The sequence below is a fragment of the Neolamprologus brichardi genome, chromosome 17 (genome assembly GCF_056152115.1).
Source record: "Neolamprologus brichardi isolate AB-2024 chromosome 17, ASM5615211v1, whole genome shotgun sequence".
Classification (NCBI taxonomy): Eukaryota; Metazoa; Chordata; class Actinopteri; order Cichliformes; family Cichlidae; genus Neolamprologus; species Neolamprologus brichardi.
This window is the reverse complement of record NC_142120.1, coordinates 7348025-7373416: the sequence shown is the minus strand read 5'-3', so window position 1 is coordinate 7373416 and position 25392 is coordinate 7348025. Positions and strand designations below refer to the sequence as shown.

Genomic DNA, 25392 nt, shown 5'->3' with positions numbered 1-25392 from the left:
AAATGCATCCAGGTCTTTTAAAACTACCTTAAATTCATTAAATGAAAGCAGTTATTCGGTTTGAATTAATGGCCTTATAAGAATATAGCAGTGTTTTGGGTCTACGGCATGACAAAGCAGACTGCCCAATCCAAGCATACAATGTACAGTGCTTCATTATACACAAACTGTATGTCTGTGTTTTTCTTGTGTCTCCTCCTACACTATCAGGAGTTGAACAACCAACCTTGTCACACGGGAACATCGTTTGCTCCTGAAGGTTCTTATCTATATCTGATGTTATGATGTCATCTTGATGCCTAGCAGCTACCAATTTATCTTTATTGACTTCACAACAATAACATCTAATTTATACCCACAATACTTCAGTTTTGCATGACATATTATGACACTATCAGGTTGCCTGGTAACCACCTAGCAACAGGCTAAAATTACCAGGTTTTTTGCCCTTGTGCACCTAACACACTTCATGCAGGGATCCTATCATTTTAATTTCACAAAATAGCACAAAATCTGATTTATACAAGATATATTATAACAGCATCATGTTGCCTAGTTGCATGGAGGCATGTTGCCTAAGTCAACATGTCATCAAGCGTTGCATCATTTTAATTAGTCAGCAATCAGTAAAAAAACGTCTAATAATACTATAGCGTGGGCATCTGCCAGTGACCAATTATCTACCTTAACTTCATTTCAAAATAAGAGCTGTTGTAGAACCCATGTATCATTAAACCTTGGGCTGTGCCAAGAAGAACTAAATTTGAGTCATTACAGCCCAGCACAGTAGATTCTAAATGTTTTTTAATCTCAACTTGCCTCTTATTTTTGCAGTTGTTGCTGTCATCCAGTGTTGACACTTCACACAAATCAGCACAAGTACAACATCACAAAGCCAGCAATCTAGAAACAAAACTGTACTTTTATCCTGTTATTGTGTCTAAGCATCACCGATGCTTGCTTCCCCAACCCCCCCCCCCCCCCCCCCCCCCCCGTTAAGCATTTTGTCACTATTGTATTGCTTTCCACAGCTTTTCAGTAGGTTTTATGGTGCTGTGGATCCAAGGAGCTGATACTGTTTGCCATTAAAATGAATGTTTTCGATGTTTTGGACCATTATCCTTACTGTATTCATGAAAGAAAGCTCACCACATGTATTGTAAGTCAAATATGTTTTCATTTCAAGAAATAGTCTGATCTTCTCTTGACCTCCTTGGTCCTCCTATCTGACCTCTGACCACACTCACAATTCATAATGATGCATAAAAAGAATAGTATTTACTGACGAGATGAGCAGGTTGGGTAGTATCAGTAATTATTAGTAGTCCAGTCCTTTTAATATTATAATAATAATAATATTATAATAATAATAGTGCACGATTCAAGGATTACTTCTTTCCTTCACATTCTTGTACAATATAATACAGTGGGCAACAAAATCTTTATTTCCCTTATTATACTATACATTCCTTCTGATCCGTATAAACAGCTGAGGTTGTGTTGGTCCAGTCCAATTACACACCGCTCGTTAAGGGAAAAACCCTGCAGACACTACCAAAAGGAGGTGTGAAACTTTATGATGCATTTAGCACTTATTACTCATTTTAACAGGCTGAATTGTGACAGGGTTTGGTTACTAGATGTGAGCGCAGCTGCTGCTGCTCCGCCTGGCTGTGATGGCTGAGGCTGTGGCTGAATATATGGTTATTGTTCCAAATTTGCACTTTGCGCTGCACTTCCATTTCTGCTGAGTCCTGTATATTTCTGTTTGAACCTGCACAGTCCTTCACTGGCAGACCTGTCGCCAGCAGACCACGGGAGCTCAGAAAAACACCAACGCTGACACAGAAAAGGATGCTTTATCCAAAGCACAGCTGTGACTTTATTCACAAATTTTATTTTATTTATTAAGCCACAAAAGTAATAGAAACTGGTCTACTCAACCTCAACTGTAACCAGTCATTATCCAACTCGTCTTCAAACCTACCAGTGGGGAACAAAATCTGCAGCAGACCTGTCTGCAGATGGAAGCCTTACATTAACAGGCTTGCAGAACAAACATTTATTTTTTACGAGGTCTTTAACTGTAGCTGGCTTTCCCACCATTTCACAACTTCACCCTGATGTTCAGTAATGATTAATGTGGTCTAACTGGAATATCGATGCGTCTGCAGCACTAATCTAATGGGAGCGGTGGTGCATCTGTGCCACGAGGCTGACCGTGCTTGTTTAAAACCAGAAGAAAAGTGCCCCTGCAGCTCCTGACATGTTTGCTTGTTAGGTACTTTGGGCCTCCAATTTTTTTCCTTCCTCCCCTAATTCGCAATACATAATTAATGTGAGCAAATGCATGCGAGTAACTTATTAGCCCCTGTATCGATCTGACAGGCACAGGTTCTGTGTCCACTTCATGGAGGTGAACAGTGAGACAAAGAGAGGCAGCGATCAATCAGGAGCCCAGGAAACTAATCAACTGTTTGAAAATGGGTCATCCAATTAGTTAGAAAGCTCTCTGTGGAGTCGTGTCATTCCTACATTCAGCTCAGGCTGATTCTAAAACAGTAGCCCCAGGAAGAGTTATGGTTGTGTATTTATCAATATGACACTTCACTTATGTTAAGAAACCTCCAATTTGCGTGGCCTTGTGAGTTCTTTCCTGTGAGTCAGGAAACATCTAAAATTGAAGTAATTAATAATTACTGTGTTGTTGGGCATGCGTTTCTTAGTTTTCATGCAAGTGTAAATGTGTGCAAACAACCAGAGGATTGAAAAAAGCACAACATTTGTTCGGTGGGACACGCTGTGAGTGATGGACAGTTATGGAAACGTCGACAGGAAGAGGCCAGGCAGAGCCGAAATGCACTCACACAAATAGCTTTTGACTGCTCACCCGTCGACGAGTCGTACCAAATCTGCTTTGACACTGTGCGTCTACTTTTCAGGAAATACACAGCGGTGCATGATCAGAAGGACGATGCATTGGACAAATCTAGGCTCGCTGAAGATACGCGTGTAAAACCCATCGAAAAGCCTGTGAAGAGTTAAACAATTCACGCTGCTTAAAAGAAAATAATAATAATAATTTTAAAAAATCCATTAACAAAGACCTCCCTCCGCTCATGATATAGAAGCACTTTACCTGCCTCCAAAGGCAAATCCCTTTTTATTCAGACTTACAAGCAATCAGTGCGTTGTTATTGCAGTCCATAGGTCATCTGGTTGTTTCTCCAATGGCTGCCTATAAAGGCCTCTTAAAAGCAAGCAGTGGCATTAAATATAGCGTTAGCAGCAGGATTGTAAATGCATGTTGACATTTCACTTTTCATTGGAACGTGGTTGCCCGTAGCTACACCGACTGACCTATGTGGAAGTTTGTAACTTTAATAAGCTGATAATTCAAACGTATAAAAATGCCTGTAGCGCCGTGAACATTGTTTGCTTTCTGCAGCCTTTTGCTGTGTTATAGTTTTTTCTTTAATTTTATCTCGGACAGCGAGGGAATTCAATATTTAATTGTAGCTTTCAATATAGAAAAAAAACCCCATTTATTCAGGCTGTTGTATGGATAAAACTGTTATGAATACAAACTATTTGGAGAATTATGGACTAAAATGTGTTTAAATAGCACCTTCCTACATTCTCATTTTGGTGATGCTTCTATATGTACACGGTTGTAGTAGTAAGTGAGGATCAACAGGCTAACATGATAAAATGTAATCTGATAACATATAGGGAAAATCACCTTCTAGCCACTGACTTAAAGTAGAATAGATAAATACACTATTGAACTTGTACCTCCCATTGGTGGTTTGCTGCATCAAATCTCAGACAGGCCGACACTGATCCTTACAAAATTAAAATGAATATGTAACCAGTAGGAACACCCATCCATAAGCCTTCACAGAGAATGCTTTAATATCTGCCATGGTGCAGATGGCTTTCTTTGAATAGAACAAGGTGGGTTTTAATATTTGAAATATTTGAAGATTCAGCGAGAAACATAATTTTTTCGTCCTCGCTGCGGATTAAATGGTGACAGCTCACTAGTTCTTTTCATGTGGGATTTAAGTTAAATCCACAGTTTTTTTTTCTAATATGGCTTCCTTTGAATGTACAAATTCAGACAAAAGGAAAGAAGAAGGGGGGGGGAGCTATCTCCCAAACTGTCAGCGGCTAGCGGAGGGGGATAAAACAAAGCGATCGTGGAAATGCATGAAATTGGGAGCGACAGCAGGAGAGATGAGTTTCCTGGTTACATTCAGCGTATTCACTCAACTACGACATATGTAATCACATCAGAAGGTGTAAAAACTATAATGAAATTTTTTTTAAAGGCAATAAGGCTAATGTCTCTGGGCTACTTTAATCTCAAAGAACATGTTTGGTCAGTGAACTCATTTAGTATTGCCTCTGACTGTCAGGACTGAACTGCAGCACTTCAGGTATGAGTGACTGGGTGATTCAGAGCTCAACTGTTTGTGCCTATAAGTGTTTTTGTTTTCTTCTGGAGTCCCTCTGTGTCAGCGAGTGACCTTGAATTGCTTTTCTTTATCTATGTAAGAACATAAGCATGTGACATTGAGCTCTGCCAAGCTTCATTTGTGCATCTGTGCTTGCAAAGAGGCAGACCTAGTCTGACCTGAGCGATACCTGAGGAGCACGGCATGTCATATTTTAACTCCCTTTGTCTTTGACAGATGGCTCAGCTCTAAAAGCTTCTGTCCGTGGTGCTGAAGGCTGGCCTGATGTATGAGTGTTAGGCCCAGTTTGATAAATCCACCATGTCACTCTGCCTCTGACAGCCATTCATCATGCTTGGCTTTCTCATGTGAAATGTTCTATGTGCTGGATAATTCAGTAAGACAAATAAAATGTGAAGTTTCGACTCGGCTCCGTGCCACTCCACATGACTTTTTGGTATACTGTACTTTATCTCGGTGTCGTAGGGACGTTGTGTTCCCGTCTGAGCACAAGCAGCAGCTGTAGCTGCAACACAGTGACTATATTCAGACCAGCTGAAGGACGAACATGTTCTTAATGAGGCGACTAATGAGTTCTGCTCTTTGTTGCTGGTTTTTTTTTTTCTTCTTTTTCTTCCCAGGGTCAGGACGACCACTCAGCCATTCAGCTGAAGTCCCTTGACTCATCCCCTGTGGTCTGATTCAAAAGACTTTTTTTCTTCTGTACCATTTGCTCATTATCAATACTCTGTTTTACATTCTTGCAGTTGAAATGTCATATAAAAGTCAAGGCACATTTCACTGTACACCATTACAAGATGATGACATGAGTATATTTATTAAAGGGGATTTACTATGCTTTTTGTTATTGTTTGTCATCTTTCTACTGTTGTAAAATCATGGGTGTGCCTTTTAAACAAGACCAAAGTTTAGAACAAAGAGGTTAATGTATGTCCAGGTAATTAGATCCCGATTTGGGATTTTTAAAACTCAGAGAGTAAAGATTCCGATATTCTGATGCATATAAACAAAAGCAAATTAACTAAGACTTAAAACAACAGTAAGGTTAAAAAGCAAAAATGTAAATGTGAGAATGTCATTATGCATGACAAATAACAATAAAATATAAGCAAAATGGCTTCCGATATCAATACTGATATTTGGGGAAAAATCTCATATATCAGCCAATATTTAGTATCTTTCAGACAAACATAAAAAGATTTCCCTAACATTTGTTATGTGTAGTTATGTGTGAGTCAGCACTAAGATATTATGATAGTGAGTTTTAAATATAAACTTGTTTTATTGTCAAACATGTAGTAAATTAGTCCGACTCTGCTTGGATCAGCTGCTTGTTGTTTGTGGTGTTCAAAGCACATTCAAAAACAGTTGCCAAAGGCAAAGTTGTGGCATGACCTGTGGTGGACCACACTGTGCAACATCAACATCAACATGGTTGAAGGGTGTTTCTCCCAGACTTTATCTATTTCTGTTTAATGTTTGTTTATGGTCAAATTACAAATGTCGATACCAATAAATCGGAAATAGCTAATATGGGCCGATAACATCGTCCTGGCAATAAATCACAGCCAAAAGTTCAGCCATCAGACTGCTTTTATACTCGGACAATATTTTCTGCCTTTGCCTCTGTATGATCTCACTGACAGAGGATATTCTGAATATGGTTTATTAGGGGCAGCCAATAAGAGGAAAGTTGGCTTAAAGGGGGAGGAAGGGCTCTATAAGGGCTTGTTTCAGGTATCAGAGGTTGCACCAAGGCCCAATGTATAAATTAGGGGTTATTTATACACAAATAATCATTATTTGGGACCGTAACTCGTGCAAAGTTATTCAAGTAGAGCCCCAAAAAAGAGATGAAAATGAAAATAACAGGTCCCTTTTGCTGTAGTTATAAATATGAGAATAAAATGAGAGAAAGTAGGCAATTGTTTGTAAAAGAAACAATGACATTTATTTTTTTTTCTTAGCGCTTTTCTTAATTAGTCTGTTGTGCCCATTGATCACATATAATACAGGTAATATAAAAATGGCTTTTTAACTTGACACCCAAAGCAACAACAAAATGTTTTCTTAAAATATGTATGCTAAAAATACTGAGAAAGTATTTCCACTAAAAGTACTGGAGAATAGCTTGTGACTGCAATGATGACATGACTGTGTTTTGCTGTGGCTGATGAATTTCTTCAGTTTCCTCTCCGTTTACCTCACGTAGCTCTTGTTGTAGGCACTTACCAGGGCATTAACAAACCACCTCTTGAGGAGATAAAACATCACTCGTTTTAGTTTTAAACAACTCGATATATTTGTTTGAGTCCAGTGTTTTTGCCAGTCACCATTGCAATGAGAACTACAAAGCATAAACAGCCATTTGGCAAATATCCTCTCTAGATACCCATTTTGTCGCTGAATTTCATTAAGCTTAATGTGATGTTGTAATCAAAAGTAGTCTGCTCCTTGCCTTCATTTAAAACCCATTTAAATTGTTCACATACAGAGGATTTGTCATTACATCAACATAATAGAATATATAACAATATTTCCATGAAAAATCAAGAATCCGTTTTTAAATAGAAAAGGGGGGGTATATTTCATCAAAAGGCTTACACCATAGTCACTGTTATTTGTCTACTCTAATAAATCTCCCTTCCCATAATAGACAGGTGTTATTACTGTATCTCTAACTCGTCTATGGATGTTTGACAAAGCACAGACGGTATTGCTTGGGACCACACGGACAGTTCCACAACTCTGAACACATTTAACAGTCAATTACAAGAGAGCTGACCTTCAACACGTCCACTTTCTTTTCTCTGCCTGCCTTTCTGTATGAATGGTACTGTAATCGAATTTTTTTTGCAGTAAATACCCCTTCCGGTTGATGTTAGCTTGGTTTGATGGTTACAAAGCCACCACTTCAACTAAGGTTGAAACTGGGATCGCATGTAGTCAATTTAAACCGTTCCATCCCCTTCCAGTAATAGTTCTCCCAGTGTATCTGAGCTGGGAACGGGCAATGGGTATGCCTTTGAAAACAGTATATCATCGTCCACCCCTGCCCAGTGGCCTTGTCCATTTGCTGTAGGTGTGTGGTGCTCTACAAAGCTGTGATTCTTAAAAGGCATTGTCAGATACATTTATGACTGTGGCTTTCACTTCCACTCCACTTGGCAGTCCCTTACCCGTAACCCACAGCTTTGTAAAGAAAGATGAGTGCATACCGGGAGCTTCCACTGGTATCAGTGAAGCTTTAGAGTCCCATTTCCTTATATCCCCATAAAGGTGGTGGTTCCTCAGAGACACATAAATAAACAGGCAGGCCACTGAAATCACAGCCAGGAGCACACCAAAGACAGTGATTACTGCTGCATCCCATTTTTCTGTGTCCTTGGCTGCCAACTCTAATCCCTTAGTGGTGACAGTGACACATTTGGTGTCATGGTTGTAGTGGATGTTGCGGATATCCACACAGACTTTGTAGTGAGTGGAGGGGCTGAGATGGGTAAGGTTGTACACCTGGACATCTGAGGGAACCCTGGTGGTAAAAGCCATGGTGGGATGGTTGGCATCTGAAACAGTGTACCATTTAATGTTGGGAGCCAAAGTGCCAGGGCCAGCCTTCCATGAGACCAGAATGGAGTGTGTCTCCACTGATTTGACTTTAACATTCAGAGAACCATTGACAGGTTGGGGGAAATATCCGTTTACCTCTACAGAGACGGATTTAAGATCAGCCCCGACCAAATTATGGGCAACACAGGTGTAAACACCGGCTTCATTTTCTGTTATATCGTAGATGTCAAACGTTCCCTCTGGGTGCATGTAGAACTTGTCAGATACGGTGTTAGGCAGGACCCTTGTGCCAGATGGGGTGATCCAGTAGATGTCCGGCTCTGGTTCGGCAAAAGCCCGACAATGAAGTGACACTGAGCACCCGCTCTGTGCTTTAATGTGCCCTGGCATGCTTTCGGGTGATATCAGTGGCAGGCAAATCTCCATCATCTCCCTGAAGTGCACCTGCCGGACATGCTGGCCCTCATACTCCGGAGGCTCTACGCAGTATAGTGAGTCAGGCTCCATGAAACGGATGTTGGTCTTGTTCATGTTCATCCAGCGGACTACGCAGTCGCAGCGGATTGGGTTACTGTGCATGCTTACCTCCCTCAGATTTGGAAGAGATTCGACAGTAATCCTGTGGAGGGCACTGAGAGCATTGCCGTTTAACATAAGGGTTTCCAGCCGTGGGAGTTTGTAGAAAGCATTAGGATGGATATAAGAGAGTTTAGGATTGTTGGTTGCTTCGATTTTGGTCAGCTCGGGGAGGTTATTGAGGGCAAAGCTGTCAATGGAAACTAGCTCTGGCATGCTGTTAATCCCTAGTTCTTTCAAATGAAGCATATCCACAAAGTCCCCTCTTTGTATTCTAGTAATGGGGTTTTTATTTAGATCCAAAAACTTAAGATTCTTGACATTTCTCAGGGCAGAGTGAGGAACCTCGGGAAAAATATTATCATAGAAAGAGATGCTCTCCAAGTTATCAAGACCAGCCAGTGAATCATCGGGAAGCTGGGACAGGTTCATTCTGGTAAGAACAAGACTGCGGAGGTTACTTAGAGGTTTGAAGTTCATGTTATCAATAGAAAGAACTGGATTTTCACCAATCATTAGGATCTCCAGATTTGGCAAAGGTTCAAACCACTCTCTTTTAATGACACTCAGCTTGTTAGAATTGAGATGGAGTCGCACAAGGTTGCTTAGACCCTGGAAAGCCAGCGGAGCGATAGAAGAGATGAGATTGTGATTCATGTAGAGCTCCTGAAGGTTTGCCACTTCTGACAGGCATTGCTCAGGAAGCTCTCGTATCCAGTTCTCTTCTAAGTGAAGGGCGAGCAGCTGAGTAAGATTCCCAAGGTGGACGTTGCTGATCGAGGATAAGTTGTTTTGCGATAAATCAATCTCTGTGATATTGGGCATGTAATCCAAAGGTCTGTCAATCCTCTCGACGTTGTTTGTTTGCAGTAACAGTACTTGCGTGCCCACTGGTAATTTTTCTGGCAGGCTAAAGAGTCCCAAATCATTGCAGTCAACTGTCTGCGCCTCCATGTAGACAGAAGTAGGGGAAAACCAGGGTCTAATCTCACACACACAAAGCTTTGGGCAATCAGGCCTCAGCTCAGTGGCTACAACAAAAGAGGCCATGGCCAAGCCAACAAAGAGATGATCCACAAATGACAAGTCCTTCATATTGGACCGATTTCCTCCAGTCAGAAATTGGTCCTTGTAGATTGATTGGTCTCAGCTATTATCTTCACAAATAATTACTCATTTGTTGCAGCCGCTGTGGCAACTGACTCATCAGCCCTGCCGCAACTGCCACAGGGCTCCCTAGTGTTTTATTGTCTTCCTATGTAGATGCCCTTGATGCACTCAATGCTGGTGTCAGGGTTTGAGGCCAAGGGTGCAATCAGGCGAGCCAAAAATAGGTGGGAGGCGGAAAAAAGAAAAAAAGCCTGGACCAATATTACACCTCAAAAGACTTATATTAAGAACCTTTATAGGTATCCATAAAACGTCTTCTCTCTTTAAAGATAACCGTCCTCACTGATTGTCTTTACTAGCTTCCAGAATCCACAGCCCAGTCCATTCCTACCTGCGTAAAACAAACAAGACAGAGAGAAACATGTGAGTATTACCAGATAATGGGCATGGTCAGAGAATGTCATAAGAAAAGGATTTGGACATATTGACATTTGTTATAGGCACACTGATGCATGTTGACATTTATACACGTTCCCTTCAAGACGTAGAACAATGGATTTATATCTGCTTGACCTTCTAGACTTCACTCTGAGGATGTACCACATGTACCACTACTATATAGCACTAAATCTTGATGCTAGCAGTATGAGTCTATTATTGGTTAAAGAGAAGGCTTCATTAAGATTCTTAAATGGCAGACATCCTAGGGCTTAAGCGTTACCCTTTAGGGCAAGCTACTCAAAGACACTAGAATGTGTCAGTCACTATAGCAACAAGTAAATGGGCAGCCAGTAATACACAATGGAGTGAGACGGTTAGGCTGTAAATGCAAACTAAACAGCTGACCTAGATGCAGTTTGCACCTGTTTGTTAGGAGACGCAACAACCGACCGCCATGAAAATTAAAATGCATTAACGTGTTGACGTAATTAATCTTTTTAGCAATCAGCACATCTGTATGCTAATAGGATTTAGCATTTCTGGAAAAACAGGTCATGCAGTTTACCAATGGACCCAGATTACTAAAAGGTGCCTGAAGTGAAGAAAATAAGTGATTATTATGGTATTTTCTTGAACATGGATATTTGAATAATGGATAAAATAGTCACAGATCGAAGATCATCAGCTAAATCTATGTTCTTTTTCATTTAAAAATTTAGGTCGGTGATGAGTGTCACGATTGTTTAGTAGTTTTATGTAATATCTGTGGTCTTACTGAACTGAAAAAATGCATTTCATTGACATTTCATTGTCATTCGGCCGCATCTATAAGTACATAAATGAACAGGGTTGTAATAAAGGAAATGGGTGCACTGAAAAGAAAAACAATAACATCATTACCAAACACGGCATGGCACAATAAGTGTTTTCATTTTGATGATGCTGTCTGAGTAATAAATTGAAGCAAATATTATAAATTAAAATTAAAATTCAATTATCTACCCAGTGCAGTTAGCTTTGTCTGAATTGTCAGCCTTTGTTCACCCTTTCATTACACTTCATACAAGACATTTTAAGGTCATGTACTCTCATGGGCTCAACAGGAACTTTAAAATGCAGTACAGTACTATTAGCAGAAAGTGATGCACACTTCTCTGACATTTCCATTTTATTCTGGGGGTTTTTTAGGCTAGTAAATTATCCATTAATTTCTCTGAGACATTTAAATTAAAGGCAATGGATAAAATCCATTGCACTGATTTTAGTCTGATTTGAGTGAAAGCTCAAGGCTATTGTGCATATTTTACTTCATTTGTAGGTCAACATATTTGCTCTCAGGGGTTTTTTTTTAACTGTTAAAAACGCATATGTTTGTGCCGCTGACTATTTCTAAAGAGTGATACGGTATTTACAGATGTTCCTAAAATGGAATTCTGGGAAATGTAGGCAGAATTTGGTCATTTCAAAGTAAAAGGCAAACAATTTCACCTGTAACAATATTTGGCCTTTGTAAGTTTGTTCAATATTCTTATGTAACAAAGACTATTGTATGATTATTTCCATTTATAAGCATTGTAGATATATAACTACCCATATGGAAAAGATATATATAAATCTTATAAAGTTTGTATCTGTCTTGCGTGAAACTTGTATGAAAAGCATACAAGAGTGAAAACAGATATAAGAGCCCTTGAAAAATTATATAAATGAAACTTGTATGTTTTTGATACTTTGTAAAACAATATATGAAAGTAATGAGAAAGTGGCCACTTTCATGAGTGAATCATATAAGCCTTATATGATTCACTATATGAAGCAAACTAAAGCTGATGCAAGTTTTTTCTATTTCTTTTCCATATGGGTATAGCTTAGATGCTTCCTCCTTCATGTGACTCACACATCTTTTTTATCTACTGTCTCTCGCACCGTCGTATGATTAGTGTCGCCATCACATCCTGACGTGGCAGAAGCTCCACAGTTGAAGTGTATGTAATTTGTCATATGTGGCTGCCTCTTACTGAACAGATGGGTTTGATGGTGCTTGTGATATTTTGGGGCCTATGAGATCAGGCGCCACATCATGAGAAAAGTCAGAAGAGACCGCGGATGAAATAGAAAGAATCAAGAGGAGAACTGTGACGGTGGCTGGAAAGTGAAAACAAGGGAAGAGAAATGATTTCATTTCATCACCTTCGCTGTTTCCACCTCGGTGGCCACGGGGGAGATGTGGTGGTGGTGGGTGAAATAAATAAATAAATAAATAAATGAATAAGAACTTCTGAAGGAAGCAGAAATGCTGGAGTTTGCCCGCTGGTGGAGCCAAGCCCAGGGTTCATTCCTCAACCTGTGTGCCATCACTGGCTAGAGCGTGGTTTGGTTTGGGAAGGCAGACAGTAAGGTTGTGAAAGAGGGAGAAGGTGGGGATGGTGGTGTGTGTGGGGGGAAAGGGGGGGTATTATTTTTCAAAAGCACCTGGCACTTTAATAAGCTTCTACACCCAGAGAATTCTGATAAACAGGACTTAGCCTCTCTCCCTCAGCACCGGCTTTCCATCGTGGGCTATGCAGTTGATCCATATCCTGGAAGCACAGGACAGACTTTGTAATACAGCCTACCGCATTTAGTTCTCACCTCTGCTCGCCCCGGCTTTTTCTCCTTAGTAATCACAATTACCAGCAGCATAATGTGGTCAGGTTAACCGTTATGGCTTAGCTTTATTGTGAATTCGCTGCAGGTGGTTCCAAGACGGGCTGCTGTTATTTGTTTTACCAGCTAGTTACGTCAGAGGGAACACTCTCGGACTAATTAATGTTTCAATCAATATTTCCCGCTAAGGGAACTGGTGTGCTGTAAGACACAGCACTGCCCTATTTTCACAGCACACTGCTTCTCCATTCGATTCTGGCGAGGATGGATGTGAGGACGACATCGTGGACACTAAAGAGGTTTTGGAAATAGGGACAGATTGAGAGAGGGATTTCATTTGGTTTGGCGGACGCTAATGCTTGCTTTTCCATCAAAAATCAAGGACTGGATTAGGAAGGCTTTACAGGACAATGTGCATGACGATGAGGCCAGCAAGAAGAACATATTTCCCTGCTGATTAATGAGGATGAAATTCTATTAATGATAATCCAACATGTGGTTCATAAAAATGCAGATCTTAGATATGGTCGTGGCCAACAGTGTGTGTCTTGCAGAAAACGGACAAACGGAAGATGTTACAACAGTAAAGCTTTCAGCGACAGAGCCTCAATTGAAATGCTGTTTGAGGAATATCCAAATAGCTCCCAGTGAATACAAGCAGTATTTTTGCTTGAAATGCCCATCCCTAATAGAGTTTCAATACGCTTAAGGTTGGAATATTGTCCCATACTTGCATTATTTTAAGTGCACTATCCTAATCATCTACAGGCAGTTGATCACATAAATTGGTATCATGCGACTGAATAATGCGGAGCCCAATGAACAGGCAGTCTATATTCTGAAGGCCTTGCACCATGACTACTACTTGTACAAACCTATTAGTAAAAATCCAGTCAAGTTACCGAACCACATCCCCACACACAGACACACACAGCTACTATACAGAGCTAATTCCCACAGTCCACTGCTCAGTTGCTGGTAATTGAGGCAGAGCCTGAGTGGAGGGAGAACGGAAAGAAGAGATCTGGAGGACAAAGTGACTTGCCAGAGGAGAAACGTCTTCGTTTCTGTTGTGGCATTGAGCTATTAACCTCTACTGACCCTTGTAATGCTGTCGTTGCAAGAAATATTAATCTTAGCTTGATCCAGTCAAATTCTAGTCAAAGACGAAAAAAGTAGAAAGAAACAAGAAAAAACATTACGTAACTGCTGGACATAGAGAAATGTGCTTAATATGGCTGGGGTAAATTGAATTCAAAGATGGATGCTGGTAATCTGTGTGTGGAAAAGCTTTACTAAATCCTGAGTACTGAGGTACAAAATCAACACCTTAGAACAGAACACGGAAAGCTTGTAATGGGATCTCCAGCAACCTAATGTCTACCTGCGCTAACGCATTAAGCCAAAGCTTTGACATTTGTTCAGGGGACCTTTTATAGGTCAGGCTAAGGTGTTCACTCATGGAGCACAAGTTCCAAGGTGTCAGAGGAGAAAGAGAGTGGTGGGCGAGCAGCTCCATTACAGTGGGAGGCTGGCAGTGTAGCCCATGGGCTTTCCACTTTCAGCATTGTTAATCCTGGCTGGGAGTATCGTAGCAAAACAAGCTGCTTGTATCTGCCTCGTTTCAAGACTGCCTTAGCTGGGTGAAATACGGGTTTGTTTACCACCACTGGGTTTCATTACCAACACTGCTCTCCATCTCCTAGGTGAAAGCCTGAAGAGACACTGACACATTATAATCTTATAACAGTTAAATGAAAGATCTGATACCTGTTAACAGGCTGAGCTCGTGTGGTTAAACATTATCGCCCAATTTGGGGTTTTACTTCAATCCGTCTGAGGTACGCAAGTCCAAAATTCAGTCTCTGTTTAGCTCTTTTGCGTTCAAGCACAAAAATCAAGAGAAACTAAATCCTCCGATATATTCACCAGGCAGAACTTTGAATGTCTGCTGTTTGATGCTGGGCTGATAACGTGCTGCGGGAAACAGCTGCCTGCTGCAGCTGAAATATACGCTATGACCTGAAAGATGCTCTGCTGCGCTAAAGACAGCTGCAGAGTCAGGTGGTTTGTTATTTGTGGGTTTGTCACTACACGAGATCGTCTTGAAATTTAACACAGCCATTCCGTTGATGCTTCTTAGTAGCCAAAGGTTTCGATATATCTGCAAATTAATGAATGCAGTACTTTTAGAAACTGTGTACCACATAAATTTAAAATGCCATCATTTTAATACCAATAATATTACTACTACTATAATACTACTATACTATAATAACTATATTTAATTAATTACTATAGTTAATAATAATATGAACAGATATAAGACTGGTAAGCCAAACTGTGAGGTTACACAAAAACAAATTTGATTAACGTTGTGTAATTTAGTAAGAATTAAGTAAAAGAAAAAATTTGACTTATATAGGATTTTTAAGACTGATCCATATACTGATAGCTGGTGATTTTAAAAATCCAATGTATCGGGTGATATTTTTTCATTTATTATGTGTACTAAATCCTTACAAATACCAGCAATATCAGCAAATAATGTATCCGTGTATCCATCACAGGGAAATATTATCAGTCAATACATCAGACCCGCTGATATATTGGTCTAATAAAAACTTAACATAATAACATAATAAGTACAGAATATGATAAAAACAAGCAAGACACACAAACAGTGATTTAAAAAAAGACTTCACACAAACATACATACAGCTCTAAAAAAAAATGTGTTTTTAGAATCTTTTCATAGGACGTCAATGAATCAGCCTTATCTCCTCAGGCAGGTTGCTCCCAAACATGCTTCATGCTTCAGGTATGCCATGATTTATTTTGATATACACACATATATTTTATCACTGGTTTCCACATCACCTCAGTGTAAATGTTTTTTGCAATGTGCACTTTTTCACCTCCGCGTCTCATTTGCACATGTTTGACAAGAACACAAATTCTGTGTAGGCGCCTAAGATGCTTTTATTTAGCAGAGTTATTGCATCATCACTTAGAGTAAGGAGCTTCTGTAGTTATTGACATATTCCAATAAAGATGCTGTTCAGAAATGACAGCGTGATTGCGTCACCTTTATGAACCGCTATGGCTTTAGACCTTGTTATCCGCACATTTCACTCTTAATTAGATTGACCTTTGACACAATTGAAAGCCTTCGAATCTCTCCTCATTAAAATGCTGCACATTTACGCTGACATGTTGCTGCCCTGTTTTTTTTGGGGTTTTTTTGGTTTTTTTTATAAAATATGAATCTGATTCTGTAATTTAGAGATTATTTTATATGTTTTATAGTGTTTAGAGATTTCCCGTAATCTGCAAATGGCACCGGGCGAATTAGGACAAGGCTTCGGTTAAGAGGTTCACGCGCTGTCAAGGTGAAAAGCTTTTTCATTCACATCTTGGCAACACCTCGCTTACTTTCCCACCAGACCATCTACATTATCCTAACACTGTGGCTGCACAGGATAGTAATGGCACAAATACAGTTTGATTAGAGACCAGTGAGATATGACCACTTGAAATTAATGAGTATGCACAGGAGGGCCAGAAAGCAGTGGTCCAAGTGGCTCTGCGGCGCTAATTCAGGAAACCCTGACTCAAGTCGTCGGGCGGCCAAGCGGCCGGGCAGAACTGTTTGTTTTATTCTGTTTATTGAAATGAGTTATTATAAATCCTCCCGCTCGCTTCACGGGGCTTGGATGGGATTTAGCGAAGCGGGGAAACAGAGGTGATTGCTTTGTCACAGGTTGGGTGCTCATCAGTGCCCTGTGTGGAGACAAGTTGACCTAAGAAAGAAAATGCAATCATTTATTACACAAAACACAAGTTCTGCATGCAACGGCAGGAATGGCCGAAAACAAGGAGAAAAATTTGCGAGATCAAGACGTAAGTTTTTTTCTTTTTGTGGGAAGCATATTGGCCCTCGGGGAGATGATTATGAGGCCTGCATGGTTTAAGTGGTAACAAGGCAGTATTGCATTTGCTGAGAGGTAGACATTAAACTCACTGTGGTAAAACTGGGTGGAAGACATAAAGGTCAGATGTAAGTGGAAAGTAGGGCGCAGTCGAATTGCCTCCTCTTTCAGGAGAATAGCCTGTGTATTGTAGAAACGGTTCACTGGGAATTTTGATCCACTGGTAATAAGCCTTGCAAGGCTTTCTTCACCCATCACCCTCTCCTCAGCTCGGGCTCTTTTCTTTCGCTATTCACTCTGTCATTCCCTTTTTCTCATGATAATACAAGCCAAATATCTCTTTTTATAAACCTGCTCTTCTCACATTTTTCTCTGCTCGTCCTTATTGAGAAATTTTTCTCCTTATGTTGTCTGTTTGCATCATCATCTGCCCAGCCATCGGGCTGTGGAGAATGACAGCATGTCATCGTGTCTCACTATATATTTCTATGCCTATCCTGCATAGTGTCTGCTTTTGGCCTAATTGCCTTCCCAAGACTCTTCACCCCTGCCATTATATGTCTTGTGCATACATGTCTTACCATATGGCTCCTATTTTCTAATTACCAACTGCAATGTGAGGGGTAACACTTGATTGAACTTTTGTAAAAATGTTGTACATTTTGTAAATTTGGTTTGTAAAATATCTATGAAAAATTTAGTGGATGCTTTCATGGAAAGCTGCGACTGATCTTTTTCAAACAGTTCTGAGATGATCACAAATGCTATGCAGTGTTCCTACAAACCGTATTTAGATGATTGTTATAAAAAATTAAAGTGCTTGTTTTAAGTAATCAAGTGTTACTTGTGTTTCAAATAACAGAGACACAGTTCGTGTCTTGCTGTGTCCACTGTTGTTCTTACTAGCCATCAGCTAAATCCAATCAAACGACTGGATTAGGTTTAGGAAATGATCATGATTTGAGTTAAAATATGACAAGATGGATGTGAGAGCACTCTCAAAGTGCATTTTGGAGCCACCAATAAAAGACCTTGTACACATTTCTGGTATGCCAGCAACTGAATGGCAGCATTTGACTCCAGGGGAATGAGATACTACTACCGAATTCCTAAATATCTTTTATCACAGAACTTAATGGCATAAATAATAAGTTCGAAAATTACCGATGATGATTAAATAGCTTGACTTTGTGTAAGATGACTATTTAAGTTTCATTAACTGTAATTTTATTATTTACTGAGGGCAGTATTTCTCAAGTGTCACCCACACGAGTGATAAATATATTAGCGAGGGGTTAAGACTAAGGTTGTTGTTTTATGTGCTTAATACATGCAGCCACTTTGCATTACTGGAAAGCTATAGTTTATCTGCTGCTGCTCTACTGTATAAACACAACTTTTCAAGATGTGTTTCTTTTCAGAGATGCAGCACTTGGACCTGTGGTGAACATGCAGCACTGTCATGTTGCAATCACAACGAGTCTGATATACATTCTGGTTAAGCCTCATATTGGGTGGAGGCCTTCAGAAGGCTTAACTGTCCCTCCTTCTGCCCTTCACCTCATTGATTTACTATTATACTTTCTCCAAGGCAAGAGAGAGTCCATTAAAGAGAACCTTGTATGTATGTATGCATAATGAAGCTTCCTGTACTTATATGTATGTGTACGTGTGTGCATCCATGGGGGAGCAGATGGAAACCTTTCCCCTTACATCTGCACTCGAATAGCCATGAATCAGTGGCAAGTCGACTCTTAATGTAGAATCAATGTTCCAAATTAACCACAGGACCCCCTATCGCTGGTTTTTCAGCTCTTTTCTGGACAAGACATGCCCTTGGGCTGAGTGAGGGAGAACACACACACACACACACACACACAAGGTGGACTATTGAACACTATATAACGCACCCACCTGCCTCGCGCATGCACACAGCGGACAGGAACACATGCAAATACATGAGAAGAAGAGATCTGTGCATTTGCCGGCACGTAACGTAGCAGACTGTGGCCTCCGTGAAAAAAAAGAGAACCCAAACACGCAGGGGCTCATTCGCATAATGCATGCAGAACGTGCCACACGGTGAAAAAGCACAGCTAGGTCCCCTTGTCTAATTCGCATAGTGCTGCATCTATTAAAATTAAGCCAAGGTATCCAGCTTAAGGCTGCCGCTGATAAGGTCAAAGGCGTAGCGAACATTCCAACACTCATTTCTCCCCAAACATAATCGCACTCACTCTTGACAAAAATCTGCATAATGTTCCATGTATAGCTGCTAGCTAGAATGAAAGAGGAAGGTGTGGGGTGGGGTGGGGTGGAGGGGGAAGGCAGGGGAAATGGAGCCAGCGGCATATCCCTCAAAGTCAGAGCCAAATTGAATCTGCAGGTGCAAATGTGGCATGCGAGCTCCCTCTAAGATGCGCACCTATCTATATTTATATGAATAATATATGGCTGGTCAAGGGGCCACAAGCCTGCAGAGAATAGGTTCCCACAGAAGATGGAATCAATCATTATATGCCACTGAAATGCATTTATCGCTGGCTCGGGCCTCTTTATTATGATTTCATGGGGTTTGATATGGGCTTTCTCTTTTCTGTTTTCATTCTCAGCTACTCTTTCTTCGCCTAAAAAGACCAAAGACGGGGTTCTTTCAAAAGTCTCCGTGTCTGCGGGCAGATATTCTCTGTATACATGCTCATCTTGGCACATACGTTCACGCGGCCAACTGAGCATGTGTGCTTGTGTTTCCGTGCATCGGTCACGGCAGCTCGACAACAGTTCAGCTGGGTTTGTTCTCGGTATGCAGCATCACTACCATTCCCGTCAGCACACTAAGGGCCTATACGTATCAGTCAGAATGCAGAGCAGATGGACCGCACAGCAGTGGCCCTTCAGATGTCCTCCTTCGTCTCTGCTCGCGTTTTAAACTGCAATACGGGCATATGTCGCTAACGTGTACCGCTCTGATGTGAGTCTGCCGAAGAGCAGCTTAATTAGCGGTTAGCAGCTTTGATTTTTATTGTGAGCATCAGTCCTAGATTCTCACAGGCCTGGCATTTTGCTGTTAACACACGGTCTGGTTTTGAGTGCACCTTTTTTTTTTTTGGGTAAAGCCGTGCTCTGGCACTCCTACATCCTTAAATCCGCTCCCACCAGAAATGTGCCCAAGCTAAGTACCAAAAAGTCCAAATCCAAGAAGTAAATGTCAGTGGATACAAAGGAAGTGTCACATCCTGTTTTGACCTTTGATACGGACTGAAAATGGTAAAATGTCATGGATGTTTCCGTCGTGGCATGTTTTGATCCACAGCTCTTTTTTCTTTGTTTATTTCAAGTCCACCCACTGGCTCCGAAACAAACATGCACACCATTCTCTTCCCCACTGTTCCTTTTTGCCCTCTGCCTCTGCTTATTCCATTTTAACGGGTGCCTGTGTTTGTTTGGGAATGGAGATGCTACCAGAGAGCCTATGCTTGGCTGCACGGGCTGATCCCCCGCAGCCGTCTTGTGAATATGTTTACATGGATTTCTCTGAGGAGCCCCCTGATGGATACTTCTGCATCTTGTTATCGCCATCAAAGAAAAAACAAAAAAAAAGGATGAACTTGATTGTGATGGCACTTACACTTGGAGCTTTCTGAACTCCATTTCAAACCAATAGTAGCATTTTTCACCCACACATAATTCTCACCTCGCTGCAACCTGCTGCCCTCTGACTATAGAGAAAAATTAATATGGAACACCCACACCGTGCTGCCGATCATGCTCTCAAAGCCTCCACAAGGCCACTGCAGGCACAATGCCTTTCCCACCCCACCTCTGCTTCTCACGCAGATCAATAGGCAATTCACAAAGCCACACAATTTAAGCGTATGACTTGTTGGTGGACATGTAATATTGATTTGTTTTGAACAAGTGTGCCTAAATTAATGAAGAAAACCAATACGGGTTTGTTTTAATGCTTTTGTTACTACTTGGGGGGAGAAACTGCAAAGTGGCTGCCATGTTAGGAGTCTATACTTGATTTTGAGCTTCACAAAGTTTGCGGCTCTATCTTGCATCACATTAAATCTCAGCTGCCACTGCTCGCTCACTTGATAAATATGTTGCGGGGATTGCTTGTCAAACGCTGGTGGTCGAATGCTATAATACAGGCTTTACGGGTAGCCAGCCACATAATTCAAGTGTGAAGGGCTGAGGTTTTCTCAGTGTGGCATGGTGTCGGATGTGAGGGCACGATGGCTCTCGTGTGGCATTTCATTGTGTGGTTCACATGGAGCAGCTGGTTTGGGTGAGTCATTCACACTGTGGAGGCCAAAATCTATTGTATCCATCACTTGGAACAAGCAAGCGGACACACAAACACACACGTGTGTGCGCGCACACAGAACACGTTTGAACAGAAGATTACAGCAATCAGAATTGGATAGCCTGCTTTGGTAAAAATCCACATTTGTCATACATTTTGGACAGAGAGGAGAGGCTGTGAGGGGCAGAATTTTGAGGTGGTGGTGGTGGTGGTGGGGGGGGGGGGGGGGGGGGGGGGGTTAGAGAAAGACGCCCCAATGCAGTTAAGGGATTACTGAATGCCACCCTCTCTTTCTCCAGCCGGATCCCTGGATGTGTGGGTGTACAGGCATAAGCAGGTGAGGGGATGATGATGGTGATGGTGAATGCGCAAGAAGGTGCTTTCCGGTAGATGCGTTAATCACAAAGTAAAAGCCCTGATTCCGGTGTATGGCACAGCCGCGGAGGAAGCAATCAGCCTTTGAGGAGCGTGGGGTTTGAAAAATAAAGCCAGTGGACGTGTACTCTCGTGGCATGTGTGGATATCGACTTCTATGTTTGCAACAGGAAGGTTTAACAGAGAGGGGGAGAGTGAGGGGGGGGGGGCATTCTGTGGGTTTCTTAGAGACGTGTCTGGTGTGTGCTCACTAAGCAGCACCCGAGGACATGAAGCTGCCAGCCAATCACTCCATCCACCAACACACAAACATAGAAGCGTACCCGCACGCACACACACACAACCACGGGGGCTTGTCTTTTTCTTGTCTTTAACTGATTTTCCTTCTTAATCCAAACACAGCCAAAATACGGTCCGGTTAAAAGGCGCATCCTGCATAGTTGCGCAAAAGCGCGTCCCTACATCCAAACAGGGAGGTTCGAGGCCAGTCACAAGATTCGTTATCCAGTAGTATTTGTCCCTAATTTCTGCAATCGGCACATGAGTGACTGTTTTGACATTTAGGAAGCAACCTGATGTGTATTTTTCCTCTGTGTGTGCGACAAAAAAACACAGGAATCGCTCAATTTCGTTCGTTTTTTTTTTTCGTGAACTTGTGAGCCGTTGCGCAGACGCAATTGCGCGACACGGACGAAAACGACAAATATAAATTAGAGCAGCAAACAGAGTAAACTTACCGGGTTTCATCACCCTCGGATACAAAGCAGTTTTGTGTCTGTATTCCCATCAAGTGCGCCCCTCCGATGACGGGAGAGAGCCCCAGCGCGCAACATAAAGCCAGTCAACAATGTGTGGTCTTCTTGTTCTCACGCAGCTGATGAGGAATCAGTTGTGGTCTCTATTCCTCGGGAAAACGCACGGGTTTCTGCATGAGGCGAAACGGCAAAGTCCAAAAGCAGTGTGGCGAAGGAACGGAGAAAGATTCGTGGGATCCTCGTGCCCTTCCCTTCCTTCCCTTCCCTTCGTCTTAACAGCGGCTGTTACGAACGCATCTCTCCCTCTCGATCAAGTGTCAGGCGGACCACATAGATGCGCCGCCGTCTCCTCGGCAGTCATTAATATTAGAACAAACCCCCGACTCTCCAGAGAGGAGCCAATAGCGTCAGAGAAGCAGGCGAGGTGCGCGCAGCATCCCTGCTCTGGTTGGCCGAGAGCAGCCGTCAGTCATCTCCCAGAAGCCTGTTCTCGTCTCTGTCTTTTTCTGTTAGAGGTGAAGCACGCTGCAAAAAATATCCAAATTAACGAGGCACGCAGGCCAGCGATGAGAGCTGAAGTGCTGTCTAAAACAGCAAAGGCACATCATTTCAAAATAAGGCCACCTAACGGCATCCGTTTAAGATAGTTTGTAGTCCTTGTAAAGATCCCTCAAAACAAAGGAAAATCTCATGATTGTGCTGTGACTGAGCAAGTACATGAGGTCTCCTACACTCATAACTATCCTCCAATGACAACTCAAATTTAATAGCAATAATTTTTGAAGTTATAGCTACTTTATTTTTGTGTCTGGTAGTAAACACCACTTAAGGTCCGGGCAAGGTGCTGCTCTGGGAGCTCACAGGTGCCACAGAGAACTCAAGAGATCTGTGTCTATATGTTGTAGCTGTGTGTGGGGGGGGGGGGATATGTGCAAGAGCTGGTGTTGTGTTGTTGTGAGGTTCATTTTTGTGCTGTTGTTGGTCCTTTTGCTCAGCTCCTGATGCTCAGAGAAGACAGACGTCATGCAATTTCAGAAGCTGCTGTTTGTGCTTCTCATCAATTCTTTATTTAATCTTTGACCCCTTTTTTCCACCATTTTTGTTCTTCTTTCTTTTACAAGCCAACTGACTGGGATTGTTTCTCTGTAGCCACCACAGGGCGATCGTGGCTCAAGAGTTGGGAGTTCGCCTTGTAATCGGAATGCCTGTTAAACCTTCTGTGGTTGTGTCTGTCCGAGCCGGGGCTCGTTGTGTCCTTGGGCAAGACACTTCACCTACCGCCTACTGGTGTTGGCCAGAAGGGCCGATGGCGCAATATGGCAGCCTCGCTTCTGTCAGTGCGCCCCAGGGCAGCTGTGGCTACAACTGTAGCTTGCCTCCACCAGTGTGTGAATGGGTGGACGACTGGGTGTGTAAAGCGCTTTGGGGTCCCTAGGGGGGACTAGTAAAAGCGCTATACAAATACAGGCCATTTACCACACTGGTTGATTCCCTCTATCCGCAATAGAGCACAAATGCAGAACCATGTTTCCATTTTAAATCTGAGAGAATATTTGAATGAATTGGTAATGTTTAGAAACCTAAATGTGCAATCATATCAAAAAGAATTCACTGATGTATAACAAAGGTAACTGCAGTAAGAAACTTCTCTCTGAATTGTAGTGCGCTCGATTTATAGAGTACCAAGAGCAGAAATTTCATCAGTCTTTGTACCTCAACCACTACATTTATATACTTTGCAACATTCCTCCTCAGACTTGCTGAACTCAAAAGGGTAGCTTTCATAAAGATTCATTAATTTGTAACTGCTAACAGGCATTTTTGGTTCCTTTTATGTCAAAGATTTGTACATGTGTGTTATTTCCTGTGGTAACATAAAAAGTAACAGACAGTGATTTGCACTAATCAGCCAAAAAACACCATCTTTGACGCGCAAACTAATTCTGTCGCTCTATGAGCACTTGTAGTTTATATTTTCAATTACATAGAAGGAAATTTAACTATGGCAAAATACACACACACACATATATACAAATACGCATATATAAGACTAAAAAAAAGATGCACACGCTGTCTCTCCTTTGCTGAAGACTTAGAATCCATGAATATGGATTAATTTAAAGTTTTTGCTCAGCCACAACTGGCTTCCAATCATTTGGTGATCTGTTCTCGAAATTAGCTCATCACCATCATTGTGGATATCTTAAAATTACATTCAAGTCAGTTAGGAGTTTTCTTAGCTCTTACTGGTAGTCTTGTTAATGGCTCACCTCAAAATTGACGAGCTTTGACCTGCTTTGCATGTGTCATCACTATAGCTTGCTGAATTGCCTTGGCATTCCGTAAGTCACTGCCACATGCTAGTCTGTTTCTGTGTGTGTATTCATAAAGTCATATATTACAGCAACTCCCCATATACCAATGTCAGACCAGGGGAAAATGGTTGGAGACTGTGTTACAACCAAAATTGACCGTGCGACCGTGTGCAGTGGACTTGTGATCTCACTGCATTTGAAAAAGCCTCCTCAAAGACAGGCACCAGATGTGCAACGACTCACAGTTGCTGCTGTCTTCCAAGCAACTTGATAAACTGCAATAAGACAGAGTCAGTCTGTTATCAGTCTGTGACTGAATGGGGCAAAGTTAGCAATTATATGCAATCTGTCTGTAATAGTATGCCAATAAAACTGCAATAAGTCTGTAAAAAAAAATCACAAATCCTTTGCCGTCTGTTGAAAATCTGTTGCTGTCTACAGACACAGAAAGTCACATTAAACAGAACTTAACTACTTAACTACAGAATTAACTACCTTCATCCAGAGTCCAGCCAGAAATCCATAGATTTGAAACAGAATTTCCTCCAAAAATAACGAAGAAAATAGTTGCTGTGGCACAGCGAGTTAACTGCAAAATGAAATAGGCACTTGTCAATGTTACTTTTGTATAGGAATATAACACATATACAATCACTGGCAACCAAAGGATTGAAGACCCATATTGCAAAGAGATGTGTTGCAGATGAGATGCAGCTTGAATCAACACGTTGATTGCAACATGTTGGAAACCTGGTCGCATTTATAAATTAGGTGGCTATTATTTGCCAACCTTTGCCAGTCTGTTTGAGTTGTTTTGGAGACATGTAGCATTCCACCAGGTGACATGTGCAGTTAGAATAGAATAGAATAATCCTTTAA

The 25392-nt window shown here is 41.5% G+C and overlaps 1 protein-coding gene across 1 annotated transcript; it reads right to left on the bottom strand.

The window, feature by feature from the left end:
• Positions 1 to 6412: 6412 nt before the first annotated feature.
• Positions 6413 to 22544, bottom strand: lrrn3b (leucine rich repeat neuronal 3b). The gene is made up of 2 exons (XM_006780610.2): positions 22181 to 22544; positions 6413 to 10128 (listed from the first exon to the last, which is right to left on the bottom strand). Exon 2 carries the CDS (start codon positions 9720 to 9722, stop codon positions 7593 to 7595), a length of 2130 nt encoding a protein of 709 aa, XP_006780673.2. The 5' UTR covers positions 9723 to 10128; positions 22181 to 22544; the 3' UTR covers positions 6413 to 7592.
• Between the last annotated feature and the right edge of the window lie 2848 nt (positions 22545 to 25392).